Source organism: Manihot esculenta, chromosome 4, assembly GCF_001659605.2.
Source record: "Manihot esculenta cultivar AM560-2 chromosome 4, M.esculenta_v8, whole genome shotgun sequence".
NCBI classification, from domain to species: Eukaryota; Viridiplantae; Streptophyta; class Magnoliopsida; order Malpighiales; family Euphorbiaceae; genus Manihot; species Manihot esculenta.
In genome coordinates, this window is record NC_035164.2 from 28,216,781 (window position 1) to 28,235,313 (window position 18,533).

At 34.4% G+C, this 18,533-nt stretch overlaps 5 protein-coding genes and 1 pseudogene across 5 annotated transcripts; 3 read left to right on the top strand and 3 right to left on the bottom strand.

The window, feature by feature from the left end:
* Positions 1-3,081: 3,081 nt before the first annotated feature.
* Positions 3,082-3,721, bottom strand: LOC110614082 (auxin-responsive protein SAUR23). Its single transcript, XM_021755551.2, has one exon. It carries the CDS (start codon positions 3,465-3,467, stop codon positions 3,174-3,176), a length of 294 nt encoding a protein of 97 aa, XP_021611243.1. The 5' UTR covers positions 3,468-3,721; the 3' UTR covers positions 3,082-3,173.
* A 702-nt stretch (positions 3,722-4,423) lies between these two features.
* LOC110614079 (auxin-induced protein 15A) lies at positions 4,424-6,127 on the bottom strand. The gene has a single exon (XM_043955986.1). The coding sequence runs from the start codon at positions 4,889-4,891 to the stop codon at positions 4,592-4,594; it is 300 nt and encodes a 99-aa protein (XP_043811921.1). The 5' UTR covers positions 4,892-6,127; the 3' UTR covers positions 4,424-4,591.
* Positions 6,128-6,271: 144 nt separating this feature from the next.
* LOC110614084 (auxin-induced protein 15A) lies at positions 6,272-6,669 on the bottom strand. The gene has a single exon (XM_043955990.1). The coding sequence runs from the start codon at positions 6,667-6,669 to the stop codon at positions 6,388-6,390; it is 282 nt and encodes a 93-aa protein (XP_043811925.1). The 3' UTR covers positions 6,272-6,387.
* Positions 6,670-12,850: 6,181 nt separating this feature from the next.
* On the top strand, positions 12,851-13,525 carry LOC110614072 (auxin-induced protein 15A). The gene has a single exon (XM_021755535.2). The coding sequence runs from the start codon at positions 13,124-13,126 to the stop codon at positions 13,427-13,429; it is 306 nt and encodes a 101-aa protein (XP_021611227.1). The 5' UTR covers positions 12,851-13,123; the 3' UTR covers positions 13,430-13,525.
* A 1,532-nt stretch (positions 13,526-15,057) lies between these two features.
* Positions 15,058-15,650, top strand: LOC110613304 (auxin-responsive protein SAUR21). The gene has a single exon (XM_021754360.2). The coding sequence runs from the start codon at positions 15,203-15,205 to the stop codon at positions 15,491-15,493; it is 291 nt and encodes a 96-aa protein (XP_021610052.1). The 5' UTR covers positions 15,058-15,202; the 3' UTR covers positions 15,494-15,650.
* A 1,847-nt stretch (positions 15,651-17,497) lies between these two features.
* Positions 17,498-18,124, top strand: LOC110613194 (annotated as a pseudogene).
* Positions 18,125-18,533: the final 409 nt, after the last annotated feature.

Below are 18,533 nucleotides of genomic sequence, written 5' to 3' on the forward strand. Positions count from 1 at the left end.
AGATGCCAGGGATATGTGAGAAGATCTGATACTATATATGAATGGTGAGGAGGCCTCTTGGTGGAGTTTAATTAGCAGGAGACATATGTAACCCAAGGATCACATGGTCCTGTATAGCAATTCCTTGTCAGGAAAATTAAGGAGAGGCTGACAGGAAATCTTGTTATATCCTGATTTTCTTTTTTCTTTTTGTATTATAAAATTTATGCAGGATGTCATTTGTGGCTCTTGGGCATGCAATTGGGAGACAAACCCCAATGAAGAGTGCATGAAAGATGTCCTACCAGGCTACCATGACTAGTCATCAAAACCTCACCCCACCTTTTCTCTGGTCCATCTGTGAGAGCTTGTTGCAACCAGGAACAGGCCTTCCATGGGTCCTCTATGTAGTACAATTAATTGAATTTCACAATAACCTTGTTGTACTTCACATGAATATGGGATCCATTGTCTGCTCTTGTAAATTAAAAACTTTTTTTTTTGTCAAAAACATTATAGATGATAAGTGTATTTTAATTAAAATATATTATAATGTCTTCAGTGATAATGTAGGTTTGTGTTTTTTTTCTATATTTTTTAGAAGAAAGCTGTAATATCCTAAGCACAAGAACTTGGAAGCTTATGGGTATTTCGCATGGTCTTGCCTTGTCACTAATCAACAAAATGTTGGGTAGTGAGGATTCATATCCATTATGCAATGTCTACTAAAGAGATGAGCCAATTGATGTCCTGATAGAGATTGGATATTGCTTAGACATGTCGTTAAAGAATATGTGGGACTAAGAAGCTGAGACAATTAGCTAAATTCAATCAATTACCTAATTTCCAACTAATTTATTTCTTTCATTTTCTTAATAATCTTTTGATTCCTTGTGAAACTTTCAATTGTATGTCACAATAAGAAGATATAAATATTAGAAAAATCAGCAATTTTTGGACTAAAGAAAAGAAAATAAAAAACTGACTTAAGCAACAACTGAATTCTGGAAATCTTCTGAATTCTATATTGATTCATTTGTTACTTGACTTAATTTAACTTTTTGCCAATTCAAATCAACTAAAGAAGTATTTAATGGGCAAGCTAAAGATTAATTTCATGCCTTACAAGTGAAGACAAACCAAAGACAAGCTGAAAGCTGAAACTGTGAGGGTAAAAACTTCTGTAAGGGTAAGTTCTTCTGTTAGAAATTTCATGTTCCTTGGGATGTGGGTGCTAGTATTTGTTCTATGAGTCTGATATATTATAGAGATGATATGATCAACTCAATTCAATCAACCATCAAGAATTAGGTTTGACAAAAGAGAGGGAAGTATAAAAACTATAGAACACAGAGTGAGCAAGAAAGCAATAATTTGTATCCAAAAAATTTTCTCATTTGGCAAAATTTTTTAATCCTGTAACAACTCATATTTACAATTGAATTTGGGAATTCCTGACGAAAAAGTCAAATGCTTTCTCTTATGATCTACTCAAGTTGGAGATGACTGCATTGAAAGTATCCACTCTGCAGGGAATTGTTAAGCCACCCATTGGATGATGGAAACCAAACTCCTCTTCAGCCAAACTAAGCAGATGTTGAAATGAAGGCTGATTCAAGTAGGACACAGGAATCAGAAATCTCTTTTTCTGGGCCTGCCCAACATAAACTGCTATGAATCCTTTTGGGACATCAAATGAAGTTGGAGGTGCTTTTCTTATTTGCTTAGCAAGAACAGCAGCCAATTTGACTCCCATTGTATGTTTCTTGGTGTATTGTTTATGGAAAAACTATCACCAGAGAATGTGAATGCTTGAGTTTCTCTTGATCATTTTGTAGGTATATATAGAAGTGATTACTGTGCAGGGCTATACTGCAAAACAGGAGTCTGTGGCTGAGAACCATTTACTTGTGTCTGCTTGGGGTGTTGGCTCAAGAAGGCATCACATGGCTTTGTCTTCCAACTACTCGTATCTTCTATATTGGCTACAATTGCTGGGATAAGCCAATGGGGGACCAGCTGATGAAGCACTGAAAAAGGAAGGCTAGAAGGTGGATGCAATGGCACCTCATTTTCCCTACAGGGGACCACTTGTAACAAATAGATATGATAGAAAGCTTATTCTTCTCTGAGAAATGCATATCAATTAGTTAAAATATTATGCTTAACAATATTGGATCAAGATCTAATGGAAGTCCACATCAGGCTTTCTAGTGGGAACTAAAATTTCTATTGTTATAATTATATGGTAGCTTCTTGAAGAATAAAAAATATGCTATGAATTGTAAGAATTACACATTCAAATACACAAATAACCCTTTTATCAGAACGTATGGAATAAATATTTTCCATAAAGACTGCAAGTATCTTTCTAATAAAATTACGCTTAGGCTTAGCCTTCCGTTTAGAATCAAGAATTTTATAAAAATTCAATTTAATTAATTTTCTTTTTATCAATTCTCTTGTTTGGAATGAAAAAAAATTTAATCCTTTTTAATTTTTTTTTAAAAAAAATCATTTTAAAAGGGGTTAAAATCTTGTAAGATTTTATAAGAATTTATTTGAACTCTTGTTTGCAAAATGAATCATGCCAAAAAAAGCCTAAATGATAAGGGGTAGAAAAGAGAGAGATAAGCTCTAAGACCATAATTTCTATTAGCCACTTGGAATTGATTCACAATTACAATCCACAAGACAATTCCATGTATGTAATTTCTATTAGTATCTTCAAATTGACAACTAGTTTATATATTCCTCTCACAAAGAATTTCTACATTTCAATTGCACAGAGAATATGCTTTCCTAGTACTATTTGATTGTGATTATTTGGTCATGACAGAGAAGTGAATGAGAACAGCAATGAAATTGCCTTCTGTGCAAGGTATTACATGCCATCAGTTGGATGACCAACACCAAACTCTTTTTAGCTTTTTCAATGGAGCTTTAACAGATACAAGATTTGCTTAGGAGGTTTAGTTAAATCGGTAAGGTCAGCATTTATGGTTTTTAATAATTAAGTTGATGTGTAGAAAACATTGGAAAAAAAAAAAATCAGTGAAAACTACCCTGGCTATGGAAATGATCATAGAGTAGCAAGCACTATTGAATAAAAGAACTATAATTATCTTTGTATCTCATTGGGTAAAACAAATAATGTGCACAATTTACAAAACTGTCTTTGATGATTTTCAGAGCTAACGTGAAGTAAGATCAATAAAGACGTCTTCTCTGCAGGGAATTGTGATACCACCCATTGGATGATTGAACCCAAATTCTTCCTCAGCCTTCCTTAGTAATTCTTGAAATGAAGGCTTATTCAACAATGATACTGGAACTATGAATCTCTTCTTTTGGCCTTCTCCAACATATACTGCTAAGTGGCCTTTTGGAACATCTGTAAAGCTAGAAGCAGATTGATAATTTGGAATCAAGTTTGATCGGCGAAGTATCTGCTTAGCATGTGTAATAGCAGGAAAGCGAATAGCCATTGCTACTTTGTTTTTGTTAACTCTCTGGGAGCTGAAAATTAGCAGAAATGATGAAGGAGAAGGAAAGTTTGGTTTGCAAGTAGATGATGTTAATGACTTGAGTTGGGTGTGGGGTGATAGTTGATTATGTGTATAAATAGATGAGCTAGGAGACACAGGTAACTCAAGGATCACATGGTCCTGTCTAGTAATTCATTGTCAGGAAAATCAGGGATAAGTTGAGAGGAAAATCTTGTTATTTCCTGAAAGTTTTTTAATAAAAGCTCTGAGCAGGAAGTGATTTATTGCTCCTACCAGGTCACTGTTATATCCCAACAAAACCTGGCCCATATTAGCATAGTAAACAGTAAAGGATGATCATCACAAGCCCTGTCTAATCTGAATGGTGGGTACCAAATGCCAACCCTCCAATTTTTTTTTTCTGCGATCCATCTATTTTCCATCTGATCTAAAAGTTTCAGGGCTTGTTCCAGCTAACAATAGGCCTTTCATGGGTCCTCTGTGTAGTACAATTATTTGAATTTCACATGTCCTCATTGTACTAATTGGTAATTGTCACATCAAGATGGGACCCCTTGTCAGCTCTTACAACCTTAAAACTATTATTCTGCTACTTTGGTATTTTCAAACAGAAGGCCGCAGTAACTGAATGAGAAATTATACTATTAGCCGGTGTATACCAACGGGGACTTTTAATTAGTATGATAGTCCAACTCATGAATGGGGTATATATATCTACATATTCCATTGATCATGATGAACTTAATTAGTCATTCAAAAAGTAGAGGTCAAATTTGCCTAATAAAGACGTGGACTTCAAGCTCCTGTATCTCATAGATTCAGACATGTGGGATCAGAATTATTTTGCATTGAATGAAGAATTTGCATGGTTGCTAGAGATTCTTAAGGGCTTGTGGACAATGTAGGAAAATTACAACGATTCCTTATTCTGGTGAAGCAAAAAGTATTTGTACCGCAGCAGGAAATTCATGCAAAAGAAAATTGCAGAACAAAATCTATAACATTCTTGAAGGAATGAAAAATAATTGATTAATGCTAATGCTTTTTGTGTACATTGTACATTGTAACTCCACTCTTTACAAAATTGTGTTCAGTGTTCTGCTTCATGAACAATTTAAGCAAGAAATGGCATCAATAAACATGCTTTCACAGCAGGGAATTGTAAGACCACCCATTGGATGATCATATCCAAATTCTTCTTCTGCTTGGATTAATAAGTCTTGAAATGAAGGTGTGTTCAAATATGATACTGGAATCACAAATCGCCGCTTCTTCTGCTTTTCTCCTACATACACTGCAAGGTAGCCCTTTGGCACATCCTTGGCTGCTGAAGCTGTTTGGTTTGCAGGAGACCTCTGAAGAATTTGCTTAGCACGAAGAATAGCAGGCAGACGGAAACCCATATTTCGTTATGGACGAACAAGAGAGATCAATAAAGACTTAGATAGAAAAGGTGCTATTGATGCTTGAGAATGCAAGGACTTGTGTTCCTTTTAAATCAAAATGTTTGTGTGTATATATACACACACGTATAGTAAAGGGTACAGTGGAAATGCTCTAATGCAAGCTAGTGAATGGTTTGGATCAGGTCTAGTGATACTCATGAAGGATCACATGGTTTTGTCTTAAACCTAATTGTCAATAATGAGGAATACTGATTCACCAATTTTGGTTTCTCTGAAACATCAGGGCCTACCAATATCAGTAAGGACTAAAAAATCAACTTGAAATTGATTAGAAGAATTTGACAGGTTCATTCTAATTATTTAAGCAAACTGACGACTTTTTCAATCTTTTTTCTACTGGAGGGACATGCTGCAAGCATCCAATGTGATAGGACTCTGAAATCTGAAGAAGGTGGGGAATCCCTCATGTGAACTTCACAGCAGCTGGTTTAGCTACTTGATGAACTAAAACTTAAAATAATAATAATAATAATAATAATAATAATAATAAATTGTGGGATGTTTCCTCATTCAAGACTGTAAAAATCTTCCTTTTTTGCTGTACAAATTAAAATATATTTGATAATAAGGTTCCAAAGATCTTGTCTTCAAAAGCATATCACTGCATAATCAATGAAATTACACTCACGAAGGAGCCACATATCTCATCTTTTTGAAAAATAGTGCATGACACCCTGAAGTTCACATGAGCAATTCCCTACCATCAGGGCCCCATCACCAGCCAACTGATTTTGCCAAAATTACAACCTCTGGGAAGCAAAATTTCCATTATATCATCATTTAGATGTGGCAAGAAATAAATCTATTATGGTCTTCATTCTTGAAGAAATCAAAAAACAAAAAAGAAAGGAATTGACTAATGCTAGTGCTTCTTTTTTTCATGTAACATTTGAAATGACAGGACAGAACAAACTTCACCTGCACTAATGTGTAATTTGAATCATGATTAAAATTCTTTTTCTGGTGCCATGAATTGAAAGTGTTTGATGTTTCAAATAATTTTGATATATATTTGTAAGACATCAAGGGGTTAGATATTCCATGAAAGGATACTTATTTGCATGCTTCAACTTCACTGTAAATTAATTCAATAATGGAGGAGTTGGATTTGCCGATTTATGTGGAATAACAGCAAGATAATGTAGTTTGAGTTTAATTAGCAGTAACAGATGAGCTATTAATAATAAAGTAATATATAAATGTCAAGATCACCATAAAAAAGCAGAACTGAAAACAGGGTTGAGAGTAATGGCAACAAGCTATAGATATTTTTTTGGCCTCAATTTGATTTTGCATAACTATGATATGCACAAGACGTTATAAAAGAATGAAATATATTTACTTCCATTTCTCAATCCAAAACTTGTAAATAGGTAAGTTAGAGAAAACTAGTCCTACAGGTATGATCATCAGTTCATCATTTCTGATGATGTCTACAAACTGAAAATAACATCAGTGAAGACTTGTTCACTGCATGGGATTGTGAGACCACCCATAGGATGATTGAATCCAAACTCTTCTTCTGCTTGACTCAGCAAGTTCTGAAAGGAAGGATGCTTCAAGTACGACACAGGGACAGTGAATCTCTTCTTTTGACTTTCTCCAACATATACAGCAAAGTGGCCTTTAGGAACATCTGCAGAACTTCCCTGGGAGAGTAGAATCCGCCTTACAATTTGTTTAGCACTCACGATCCTTGGTAGGCGAATACCCATTATCAATTCTTCAACAAGATTAGATCGTTTGAACTTGGAAAACCTGGAAATCAAAGAAAATTTGGCACTGGATTGCTATGCGTGCTACTAGATATATATATAAGTCCAAAGCTTCCATCATATACTCAATTAGATTGGGTGGAAATTGCAGTGGGGTCCCTGAAAGACACTTTTCATAAGCAATCACATGGTTTGCCTCCCAACTAATAAACAGATTAGGATGGATTCAAGACCTTTTTAGTTCTCTGCTGCAGTTTATCTTGGCCTACCACTTAAAAATTGAAAGCAGTGCGTGAATACATATGCCTGGCAGTCTACTCCAATTAAAGATCAATCAGTAAAGAGCTTATATGTGGATCAAATTCTGCATAGTGAACCTCCTACAGATTAAGTTTGCTCAACCTTTCATCCAGAGATATATGTCCTGAGCAGTCAACTCAACACTTGACAAAGCCAGCTGTATTCCAAGGCTACTTTTCAAGTAATGTCAAAGATGTGTTTACCAGCATATGCTAATCTTATTTTTTATCCTGTCAAATGATAAATATGATCAATGGAAGTTTCATGCATGATACATGTACGACCACCTATTGGGTATGATCATCATAAGCTTGCCAATCCATGTAACAAAGTAGGACTGGTTAAAGCAGAACATAGGGAATGAAAGCAGAAATATTTTGCTTTGCATAATTGCTAGAGAACGTGGAGGTTTCCATATCTTAATCTTCCTTTCAGGACTCTGATGTTGGAAAATCACAAATATACCTTCTTCTATTGAAAGAAAAAATTGTAATAGGAAAGTCATGCAGAAGAAAATTGTAGAGCATAATCTATAACAAACTTGAAGAATTAAAAAGATAATTGATTAAATTCCAATGCTTTTAATGTACATTGTACATGCTACTCTATTCTTTACAAAATTGTGTGTTCAAAGTTTAAGTCTCATGAACAATTTAAGCAAGAAATAACATCAATGAACATGTTTTCACTGCAGGAATTGTAAGGCCACCCATTGGATGATCATATCCAAATTCTTCTTCAGCTTGGATTAAGGCTGAATTAATAAATTTTGAAATGAAGGTTTGTTCAAGTATGATACTGGAATCACGAATTGCTTCTTTTGCTTTTCTCCAACATAGACTGCAAGGTAGCCCTTTGGCACATCCATGGCTATTGAAGCTGTTTGGTTAGCAGAAGAAGACCTCTGAAGAATTTGCTTAGCACGAAGAATAGCAGGTAGGTGGAAACCCATATTTTCATATGAATAAAGAGGAGAAAGATCAGTAAGGACTTCCAAGTTCCAAAAGAAAGGAACTCTTGATACTTGAGATTGTAAGGACTTGTGATGCCTTTAGATCTAAATGTTTTTGTGTATATATACATGAAACATTAAAGGTACAGTGGAAATGATATAGTGCAAGCTAGCGAATGGCTCGGATCAGGTCTAGTGATACTCATGAAGGATCACATGGATTTGTCTCAGCATAATGATGAATTCCCTGAAACATCATGACCTACCACTTCCATGGAGGACTAATTAATTAAGCAAAGTGCTGACTTTTTCAATCTTTTTTCTTTACTGGAGGGACATGCTCCAAGCATCCAGAGATGATAGAACTCTGTACTCTGAAGAAGGTAGGGAACCCTCATGTGAACTTCAAGCAGCTTGTTTAGCTACTTGATGAACTAAAAGTTACAAAAATTGTGGGATGTTTCACTTTGTTCATGACCCTAGAATCTTCCTTGTTCTGAAGAGATTCAACTCTATTGATGATAAGGTTCTAAAATTTTTTTCTCATCAGAAGCAAACCTGCATATATTCAGTGAAAGTACCCTCTTGAATGAGTCAGACATCCCATCATTTTTAGCTTTACAGCATCATTTTTTTTTTTTGACAAGACGCCCTGAAGTTCACATTAGCCATTCCCTACCATCAGGTATCTATCACCAGCCAACTAATTTTGACAACCTATAGTACCTTTGCCAACCCATTATAGCATTTCCTGCTTTTCCATATAGTACTGCAGATTATACTACGAAATAATACAGGTATCTTCTATGACTTCAATCATTGCACATGATAAAACTAAATGCAAAAAAAATATTACAGCTTACCTTTTGCTGTTATTTCTTTTTTCTCCACTTTAGAAATGGAAATATATATGCGCAGCAACATTTCCATTATGTGTGTCAGCATGTTCTGAAAAGAAGATGCCTCATGTGCCATATTGGATTTCTCCAAAATATAAAGCAAACTGGCCTTTAGGAACCTTAGCAGAATTTTCCTTTGATGGTAGAATGTACATTATAATTTGTTTAGCATTCACAGTCCCTGCAAAAGAACACACATTTACAAATTTATGACCAAGATTAGATTTTTGGAATTTTGATGACACTGAAATCAAAGAAAAACATGGCACTAGATTGCTAACCTTGCTAATAACATGCATGCAAGCCAAACAGACTCTCAACCACACTCAATTTGCTGGATGGAAATTGAAATGTGGTACCCTGAAAGAAACTTTTCATAAGCAATCATATGGTTTGACTCCAAACTAATTTAAAGATTAAGATAGATTCAAGAACCAATTTTTTTTTGCTCTGCTGCAATTTATACTGGCTGCCACTTCAACAATTGCAAGCACTGTGTCATGACATGTGCCTGGCAGTCCATTCAAACTAAAGATAAAATAGAAAGAACAAGCATGTCAATCAAGTTTTGCATAATTTCATGCAGCAGCAACTAAACATCCATTTGGTACATGTTAGTGGAGGTTCATGATCAAGCAAAAACGTATATCGACATTCAGCACCAACACCTTGTCTTTAGAGCCTCTTCACTAACAGTCACAAAAAAGATATCTACTCCTTAGTTAATGATGATATATCCCCTGCTAGTGGTAGTAAAATCTTTTTTGCAGAAAAAAAAAATCCAAATATATTTTATGATAACGTTTTAAAAACATTTTCTTCAAAAGAAAACCTGTATGAAGTTAAACTCATGAATGAGTCAGATACCCATCTTTTTAACTGGAGTGCGTCAATTTTCTGATAGGAACCCTGAAGTTCACATGAGCTATTCCCTACGATCATGTCTCCATCACCAGCCAACCCATAGTACTCTTTCCGTATGATTAATCAAACAAATAAATCTTAGAGAAAAGAAACCAAACAAATAAACCTTATCCTGATTTTCCGTATGGTACAGTTGAGATCTCTAATGGATATACTCAAATGCATTCTATGGATTCAATCATTGAATTGATAAAATTAAATGAAAAGAAAATAATATTACAGCTTATCTTTTCTTACACCATTTGATAGAACGAGACATTAAAAATACTTCTGGCACCAAAATGCCCAACACTAGCAGAGATACTGCAAGGATCCACCAGCTGCATCTTCCCCAAAACTTGCCCATCTTTTTGTTTTCTTTTTGTGTTTTGCAGCAGACAAACAAAATCTTAAATTTCTAAGGTAAAATCAAACAAAAACCATAAAAAACTATAGGCACTCACAAACGATATTTCTCTTGGGCATTTCATCAGACAAGAGAGACGTTACACAACACTAACCTCCAAATTATACACTTACGTTCCAACATACCAGCTGCTCGATACACCATCACTCACTCCCTTCGACCACTACATCCCTGAAACCATTCGACTGACCAAGCAAAGAGCTGATCTGCATGCCATACTTTCTAAATCCAGCGGAGACACGATTCCTCGAACAAGCTTGCACGGCCAGCTGCAGGGGTTCCCTCTACAATATCTGTATATAGCTGCAATAGAACCCTTCCTCTGATTCCTATTTACAGATGCATCAAAATTAATTTTGAAGAAAACCCGAGGGAGGGGATGAACTGTGGTTCACTGATTCTGGAGCTGTTCGACTCCAACAGAAAGTGCACGAAGACAAAAAGCCACACGTTCTGGTTGTTAGACATGGCCAGGGGCCGGTTCCGGTTCGGAACCGGTGGTTCCCTTTATTTTTTCAATCGAATCAGAATCCATCTGATTTTAAAAAAACGGTTACGGTTTCGATTTTAAAGGTTCTAATTTTTTATAATTCTAATTTCAATTTAAAATAAATATTATTGAATATATATTTTATTAAATAAGTAAGTTTGTAAAAATATATCCATTTATATAATAAAAAATAAAGTAAGATTACATATAATATAAAAATAAAATAATATTATATTTATATATAAATAATATTTTTTATAATTAAAAATAAATTTAAATTTAATTAATAATTTAATTTATTTATATATTAATTTTAAATAGCACAATTTTATAAAATAAATTATTTAAAAAATAAAAAATTAAATTTAAATCGAATTGGATGGCCGATTCAACTGATAGATTTCTATCTGATTTTAGTTTTGGTTTACAGTGTCTCCGAGTCTAAGGTTCCGGATCGTGGCCCTTTCTACTGGTTGTTTCCTCCAAGCCCATGAAATCAAATTCCCCGTTGGGCTACGATTTTAGAACCCAACTAACTTATATATTTCAATTTCTGTTTCCTCTTTGGAAAAGGATTTCTTTCAAAGTACTATAAATATGGACGCCCAGCAATATCCAAATATCATCAGTAGCTTCGACGGAAAAAAGAAAACATCAGCAGTTTTGAAGGAAAAAATGAAATAAAATCACTCAGCAATAACATGGCTGAGGTTGCTAATTTTGAAGACTGTGAGAAAAGTTTATGCGGCTGTAGATGTGGAAAAAATCCGCCAGTCTACAGGTCTAAATCGTTAAATTTCTCTATGGGTTTTAATGTGAGTTATGCTTGACAACCTCCTCCACAGGGATGGATAAAATTGAATGTGGACGACAGTTGCTTAGGGAATATAGGGCCTGCAAGTGCAGGTGGTGTTTTAGGATGCGTCATCTTTTTGGTTATCGGTTTTGGTTTGAATATTGGTGAAACTTTTATTCTAGATATTGAGGTAATTGGAATTTTAGTTGGATTTAAATTAGTTTGGTCTATGGGATTTCGTAGAGCTATCGTATAATCAAATTCTCTGAAAGCAGTTAGATTGATTACTCAAAAAGATATTTTTTTTCATCATTTGGGTCATTATATTTAATATTGTAGGACACTTTTGAGTTTGGATTGACATTGCAGCTTGTCTCATGTTTACTGGGAAAAAAATTTTAGTGCAGATTCTCTTACGAAGCAAATTCATAGTCTGAAACTGCAAAAATTAGAACTTTGGTATTCTCCTCCATGGAAAATAGTTCATTTTTAAAATGAGAATAGATTGGGTATAGGCTTTAGATGCCATTAATCGTTATTTTTATTTGTCAGACTCAGATGTAATTCAAGGAAACAAAATTTTAGTGAATTAATATTGTTGGATACAAATTGTTGCTTTCTTGCTCATTCAGTGCTCTATAGTTTTTGTACTTCCCTCTCTTTTGTCAAACTTAATTCATGGTTAATTGAATTGGATTATCAGATCATCCCCATAATATATCAGACTATATAGAACAAATATTAGCACCCACATTCCAGATTTGTTGTTGCTGAAAGCAACTTGATTTTATGAGATTTAGCAAGTTCAAAAGGGTCATGTGGAGTTGAAGGCCAATTTCAGGAGAGAAGTGTAATAATGGCTAGTCAAAAAACTTGAAATTTCTAACAGGAGCACTTACCCTTACAGTTTTAGCTTTCAGAATTTCTAGCAGAAGTACTAATAAGCTCTTTCCAAGTTCTTGTGCTTAGGATATTACAGCTTTCTTCTGAAAAATAAAGAAAAAGCACAAAACTGCATCATCACTAAACACATTCTAATATATTTTAATTAAAATACAGTTATCACCTATAATGTTTTTGGCCAAAAAAAAGTTCTAATTTATAAGAGCTGACAATGGATCCCATATTCATGTGAAGTAAAACAAGGATACTGTGAAATTCAATTAATTTTACTACATAGAGGGCCCATGGAAGGCCTATTCCTGGTTGCAACAAGCTTTCACAGATGGACCAGAGAAAAGGTGGGGTGAGGTTTTGATGACTAGTCATGGTGGCCTCGTAGGACATCTTTCATGCACTCTTCATTTGGGTTTGTCTCCCAATTGCATGCCCAAAAGCCATAAATGACTTCCTGCCCAAATTCAGGACATAACAAGATTTTCCTGTCAGCTTCTCCTTAATTTTCCTGATAAGGAATTGCTATACAGGACCATGTGATCCTTGGGTAACCTATGTCTCCTGCCAAAGTCCACCAAGAGGCCTCTTCATCACTCATATATAATTGTGTTAGCTTTTCTCACATACCCCTGGCATCTATATATACAAATACATCAACATTCAAACCCAAACCCAACTCAAGTCCTCAAGAAGTTATCACATCATCTACTTGCATACCAAACTTTACCTTCATCTTCTTTATCATTTCTGCTATTTTCAGCTCCAAGAGAGTTAACATAAGCAAATAGCAATGGCTATTCGCTTTCCTGCTATTACACATGCTAAGCAGATACTTCGCCGATCAAACTTGATTCCAAATTATCAATCTGCTTCTAGCTTTACTGATGTTCCAAAAGGCCACTTGGCAGTATATGTTGGAGAAGACCAAAAGAAGAGATTCATAGTTCCAGTATCATTATTGAATAGGCCTTCATTTCAAGAATTGCTAAGGAAGGCTGAAGAAGAATTTGGGTTCAGTCATCCAATGGGCGCTATCACAATTCCCTGCAGAGAAGACATCTTCATTGATCTTACTTCACGTTTGAACAGATCATGATCTGAAATTCATCAAAACACAATTTTGTACATTGTACACATGATCTTTTTTTATTCCCCAATGAGATATAAAGATAATTTTAGTCCTTTTACTCAACAGTGAGGTAGTTTTTCTCTGATTTACTTTGCACTAATTTCTACCTATCAACTTAATGATTAAATCCCATGAATGCTGAGCTAACAGATTTAACTGAACTTTTAGCACATCTCCATATCACTATTTTTCCCAAGCAAATCCTGTGTCAATTTTAGTATTTGAGATTATGTAAGTACTTCATTGCTTCCCTACTCATTCTGTTCTCTCTCATGACCAATTAATCACTACTCAGTATGAGCTTTGATACAGGGAAAGTAAAATTTCTATGAGCAACTAAAACCTAGAAACTATGCGCCATAGGAGATGCCAATTTGAAGATACTGATAAGGATTAGATACATGGAATCGTCTTCTGGGTCATAATTGTGATTAAATTCCCATAGGAACGAGAGTGTGCTCCTCAAATTTCAATGTTTTGCCATTAAAATAAGCATTCTGTTCTCTCTAATAATCTGCAGCTCATCAATCACAAGTAGTCTTTGTAGGTTGTTCTTCTTGAAATAGCTGGCCGTTATTTTACTAAGGCCAACAAAATGGCTTCAATAATCACTTTTTTCATACTTCATGTAAGAATTCTGGATTTGGAAACAATGATATAATGTTAATGGATTACATAAATTATGATGTTCTATTTCCTCTGTATTTCCTTCTTTGAGTACTGGAAAGCTTCCTCTTACATCCTGCTTTCCTATTTTTAGATCATTTATTGTGACATACTAGATCATGTCCCTAATCTAAACATCATTTAGTAACTTGATTTTTCATTCCTGAAAGCAGCTTGATTTTTTGATATTCCAATACTTATAAGCATATTCTTGTTCTAAAAATTCTAAGTCATTTTCTCCTTTTCAAGTTATAAAATGCTTTACGTCTTCCCTTGATTATCTTATGTTCATTTCTAATCTTTAGCTTGTCCTCCATTGGTTTATCACTTCGGTTGTAGGGCATGATGTTGATCTTTTTTTAGCTCGTCGTCAGGCCATCTAGCTTAGTGGTCGGAAGTTGCATATCCCTGTCATAGTTTTTAATTTATGGGAGCTGACAATGGGTCTCATATTCATGTGAAAATTAACAAATAGTACGATAAGCATTTGTGAAGTTCATTTCACTTTACAACATAGAGGACCCATTCAAGGCCTATTGCTGGCTGCAACGACCCCTGAAAGGCTGAAACTTTCAGTACAGGAGGAGAGTAGATGGATCACAGAAAAAATGCGGTGATTACTAATTGGTACCCGCCAATGAATGTCCCTTCCCATTTATTTTGACAACCTGGCAAGGTTTTGATGACAAGTGATGATGGTGGCCTAGTAGGACACCTTTCACTCACCTGCCTAAATCTTCATAATAAAAAAATTCTGGACATATAATAAGATTTTCCTGTCAACTTCTCCTTAATTTCCTGACAAGGAATTGCTAGACAGCAGCATGTGATCCTTGGGTTACCTATGTCTGAGGGATATCTCCACCAGGAGGCCTCTTCACCACTCATACATACTTGTATTAGATATTCTCACATACCCTTGTATCTATATATACACATACATCAATGATCAACCCACACCCAACTCAAGTCCTCAAGTCATCACAATTATCTACTTGTAAACCAAACTTTCCCTCCTCCTTCATCATTTTTGCTATTTTTCAAATCCTAGAGAGTTAACATAAACAAATAGCAATGGCTATTCGCTTTCCTGCTATCACACATGTTAAGCAGATTCTTCGCCGATCAAACATGCTTCAAAATCAATCTGCTTCTAATTTTACAGATGTTCCAAAAGGCTACTTAGCAGTATATGTTGGAGAAGGACAAAAGAAGAGATACATAGTTCCCGTATCATTGTTGAATAAGCCTTCATTTCAAGAATTGCTTAGGAAATCTGAGGAAGAATTTGGTTTCAATCATCCAATGGGCGGTATCACAATTCCCTGCAGAGAAGACATATTTATTAATCTTACTTCATGTTAGATTTGAAAATCATCAACCACAATTTTGTATATTGTACATATTATTCCCAACGAGATATAAAAATAACTATACTTCCCCTTTTACTCAATAACGCCTGCTGCTATATGATCATTTTCAGAGCCGGGGTTTTTTTTGTGATAATATTTTCCTGTAATTTCCACATATCAACTCAATGATCAAAACCCTTGAAGGCTGAACTAACTGTTAAGATATGGAGCTAATAATATATTAGGACTATTTTGTCTTTTTATATTTTTCCTAAGGTGTATTTTATTCGAAAACTCACATAAATAAGAAAACTCTAGCCTCTGTGAACGTAACTAAATTGGTGAGTCATGATAACGTTAAATCTTTGTGTTGATTTTTTTCGTATATTTTTAGATTATATAATTGTTCGATTCTTAACGACTTGTATTAGCTTTTTAGTTCGTATCACAATAATCTCAAAAGACGATGGAAAGTCCGAAGGTTGGAATTGAGAAATTGGATGGAACCGATTATGCAGATCGAAGATTATCTGTATCAGAATAACTTTCATAAACTTTCATAAACAGAAGTCAGAAATTATAAAACAGGAGGTTTGGGATCTGAAGGATCGGAAGGCACTAGAGTTTATCCATTTTACATTGACGAGAAACATTGCCTTCAATATTGTTAAGGAGACAACAACTGTAGGATGACTGGCAAGTCTGGCGAACATGTATAAGAAACCGCCGGCCATTAACGAGATATATATGATGTGTTATCGTTGTTGGGATATTAGGTCGGTCACATGGTCATCAAGTAATTTTTTCTTATAATAATAATATAAATTTTAATATCATAAATTTTAATTTTAGGCAAAATGGCAAAAAATTCCCTGAATTTTAAAAAAATTTACAATTAAACTCGTTCATAGAGTAATTTTTCCTTATAATAATAATATAAATTTTAATATCATAAATTTTAATTTTAGGCAAAATGCCTAAAAAAATCCCTAAATTTTAAAAAAATTTACAACTAAACTCTAACTTTTTAGATTTTTATCGATTTGTACATTGAAATTTGTTGATGTAGCAGATGATATGGCAAATTACATTGTAATGATGTGGCGGATGATGTTAGACACTAATGGCAAAAGTAACGGTGGAGTATATTTGGAACAACATATGATATTCAGGGTTTAATTGATAATTAAATTAATATGGGTGTAATTGCAAAAATTTGAAAATGATAGGAATTTTTTGTGATTAACTCTATACTATAGCATAACTTATATAAGATATAAGCATATGATGCACTCATAAACAAATAATCACTCATTCATTATTTATAAACTTTATAAACATATATATATATATTATATATATATCAACTTCAATAAAAATATATATCAAAATTATTTGAAACATCAAATACTTTCAATTCATGGCACCAGAAAAAAAAAAAAAATCATGATTCAAATTACACATTAGTGCAGGTGAAGTTTGTTCTGTCCTGTCATCTCAAATGTTCCAGGAAAAAAGAAGCACTAGCATTAGCCAAAGTTTTTTTTTTTTAAATTTCTTTAAGAATCAAGACCATAATAGATTTATTTCCTACCACATCTAAATGATGATATAATGGAAATTTTGCTTCCACGACGTTGTAATTTTGGCAAAATCAGTTGGCTGGTGACGGGCCCCTCATGGTAGGGAATTGCTCATGTGAACTTCAGGGTGTCATGCACTATTTTTAAAAAAGATGAGATATGTGGCTCCTTCATGAGTGTAATTTTATTGATTATGCAGTAATATGCTTTTGAAGACAAGATCTTTGGAACCTTATCATCAAATATATTTTAATTTGTTTAGGAAAAAAAGGAAGAATTTTACTCTCTTGAATAAGTGAAACATCCCACAATATATATATATATATATTTAAGTTTTAGTTCATCAAGTAGCTAAACCAGCTGCTGTGAAGTTCACATGAGGGATTCCCCACCTTCTTCAGATTTTAGAGTCCTATCACATTGGATGCTTGCAGCATGTCCCTCCAGTAGAAAAAAGATTGAAAAAGTCAGCAGTTTGCTTAAATAATTAGAATGAACCTGTGAAACTCTTCTCAATTTCAAGTTGATTTTTTAGTCCTTAATGATATTGGTAGGCCCTGATGTTTCAGAGAAACCAAAGCAACACGAGTCCATACATTCTCAAGCATCAAAGCACCTTTTCTATCTAAGTGTTTATTGATCTCTCTTGTTCGTCCATAACGAAATATGGGTTTCCGTCTCCCTGCTATTCTTCGTGCTAAGCAAATTCTTCAGAGGTCTCCTTCTGCAAACCAAACAGCTTAAGCAGCCAGGGATGTGCCAAAAGGCTACCTTGCAGTCTATGTAGGAGAAAAGCAGAAGAAGCGGCGATTTGTGATTCCAGTATCATATTTGAACACACCTTCATTTCAAGACTTATTAATCCAAGCTGAAGAAGAATTTGGATATGATCATCCAATGGGTGGTCTTACAATTCCCTGCTGTGAAAGCATGTTTATTGATGTCATTTCTTGCTTAAATTGTTCATGAAGCGGAACATTGAACACAATTTTGTAAAGGGTGGAGTTACAATGTACAATGTACACAAAAAGCATTAGCATTAATCAATTATTTTTCATTCCTTCAAGAATGTTATAGATTTTGTTCTGCAATTTTCTTTTGCACGAATTTCCTGCTGCGGTACAAATACTTTTTGCTTCACCAGAATAAGGAATCGTTGTAATTTTCCTACATCATTGTCCAGAAGCCCTTAAGAATCTTTAGCAACCATGCAAATTCTTCATTCAATGCAAAATATTTCTGATTCCACATGTCTGAGTCTCTAAGATACAGGAGCTTGAAGTACACGTCTTTATTAGGCTAATTTGACCTGTACTTTTTGAATGAGTAATTAAGTTCATCATGATCAATGGAATATGTAGATATATATACCCCATTCATGAGTTGGACTATCATACTAATTAAAAGTCCTCGTTGGTATACACCGGCTAATGGTATACACCGGTTTGAAAATACCAAAGTAGCAGAATA

Coding starts and splice junctions, on each gene's coding strand:
- LOC110614082 (XM_021755551.2), bottom strand. CDS start 3,467: ATGGCTATTCGCTTTCCTGCTATTACACATGCTAAGCAGATACTTCGC.
- LOC110614079 (XM_043955986.1), bottom strand. CDS start 4,891: ATGGGTTTCCGTCTGCCTGCTATTCTTCGTGCTAAGCAAATTCTTCAG.
- LOC110613304 (XM_021754360.2), top strand. CDS start 15,203: ATGGCTATTCGCTTTCCTGCTATCACACATGTTAAGCAGATTCTTCGC.
- LOC110614072 (XM_021755535.2), top strand. CDS start 13,124: ATGGCTATTCGCTTTCCTGCTATTACACATGCTAAGCAGATACTTCGC.
- LOC110614084 (XM_043955990.1), bottom strand. CDS start 6,669: ATGGGTATTCGCCTACCAAGGATCGTGAGTGCTAAACAAATTGTAAGG.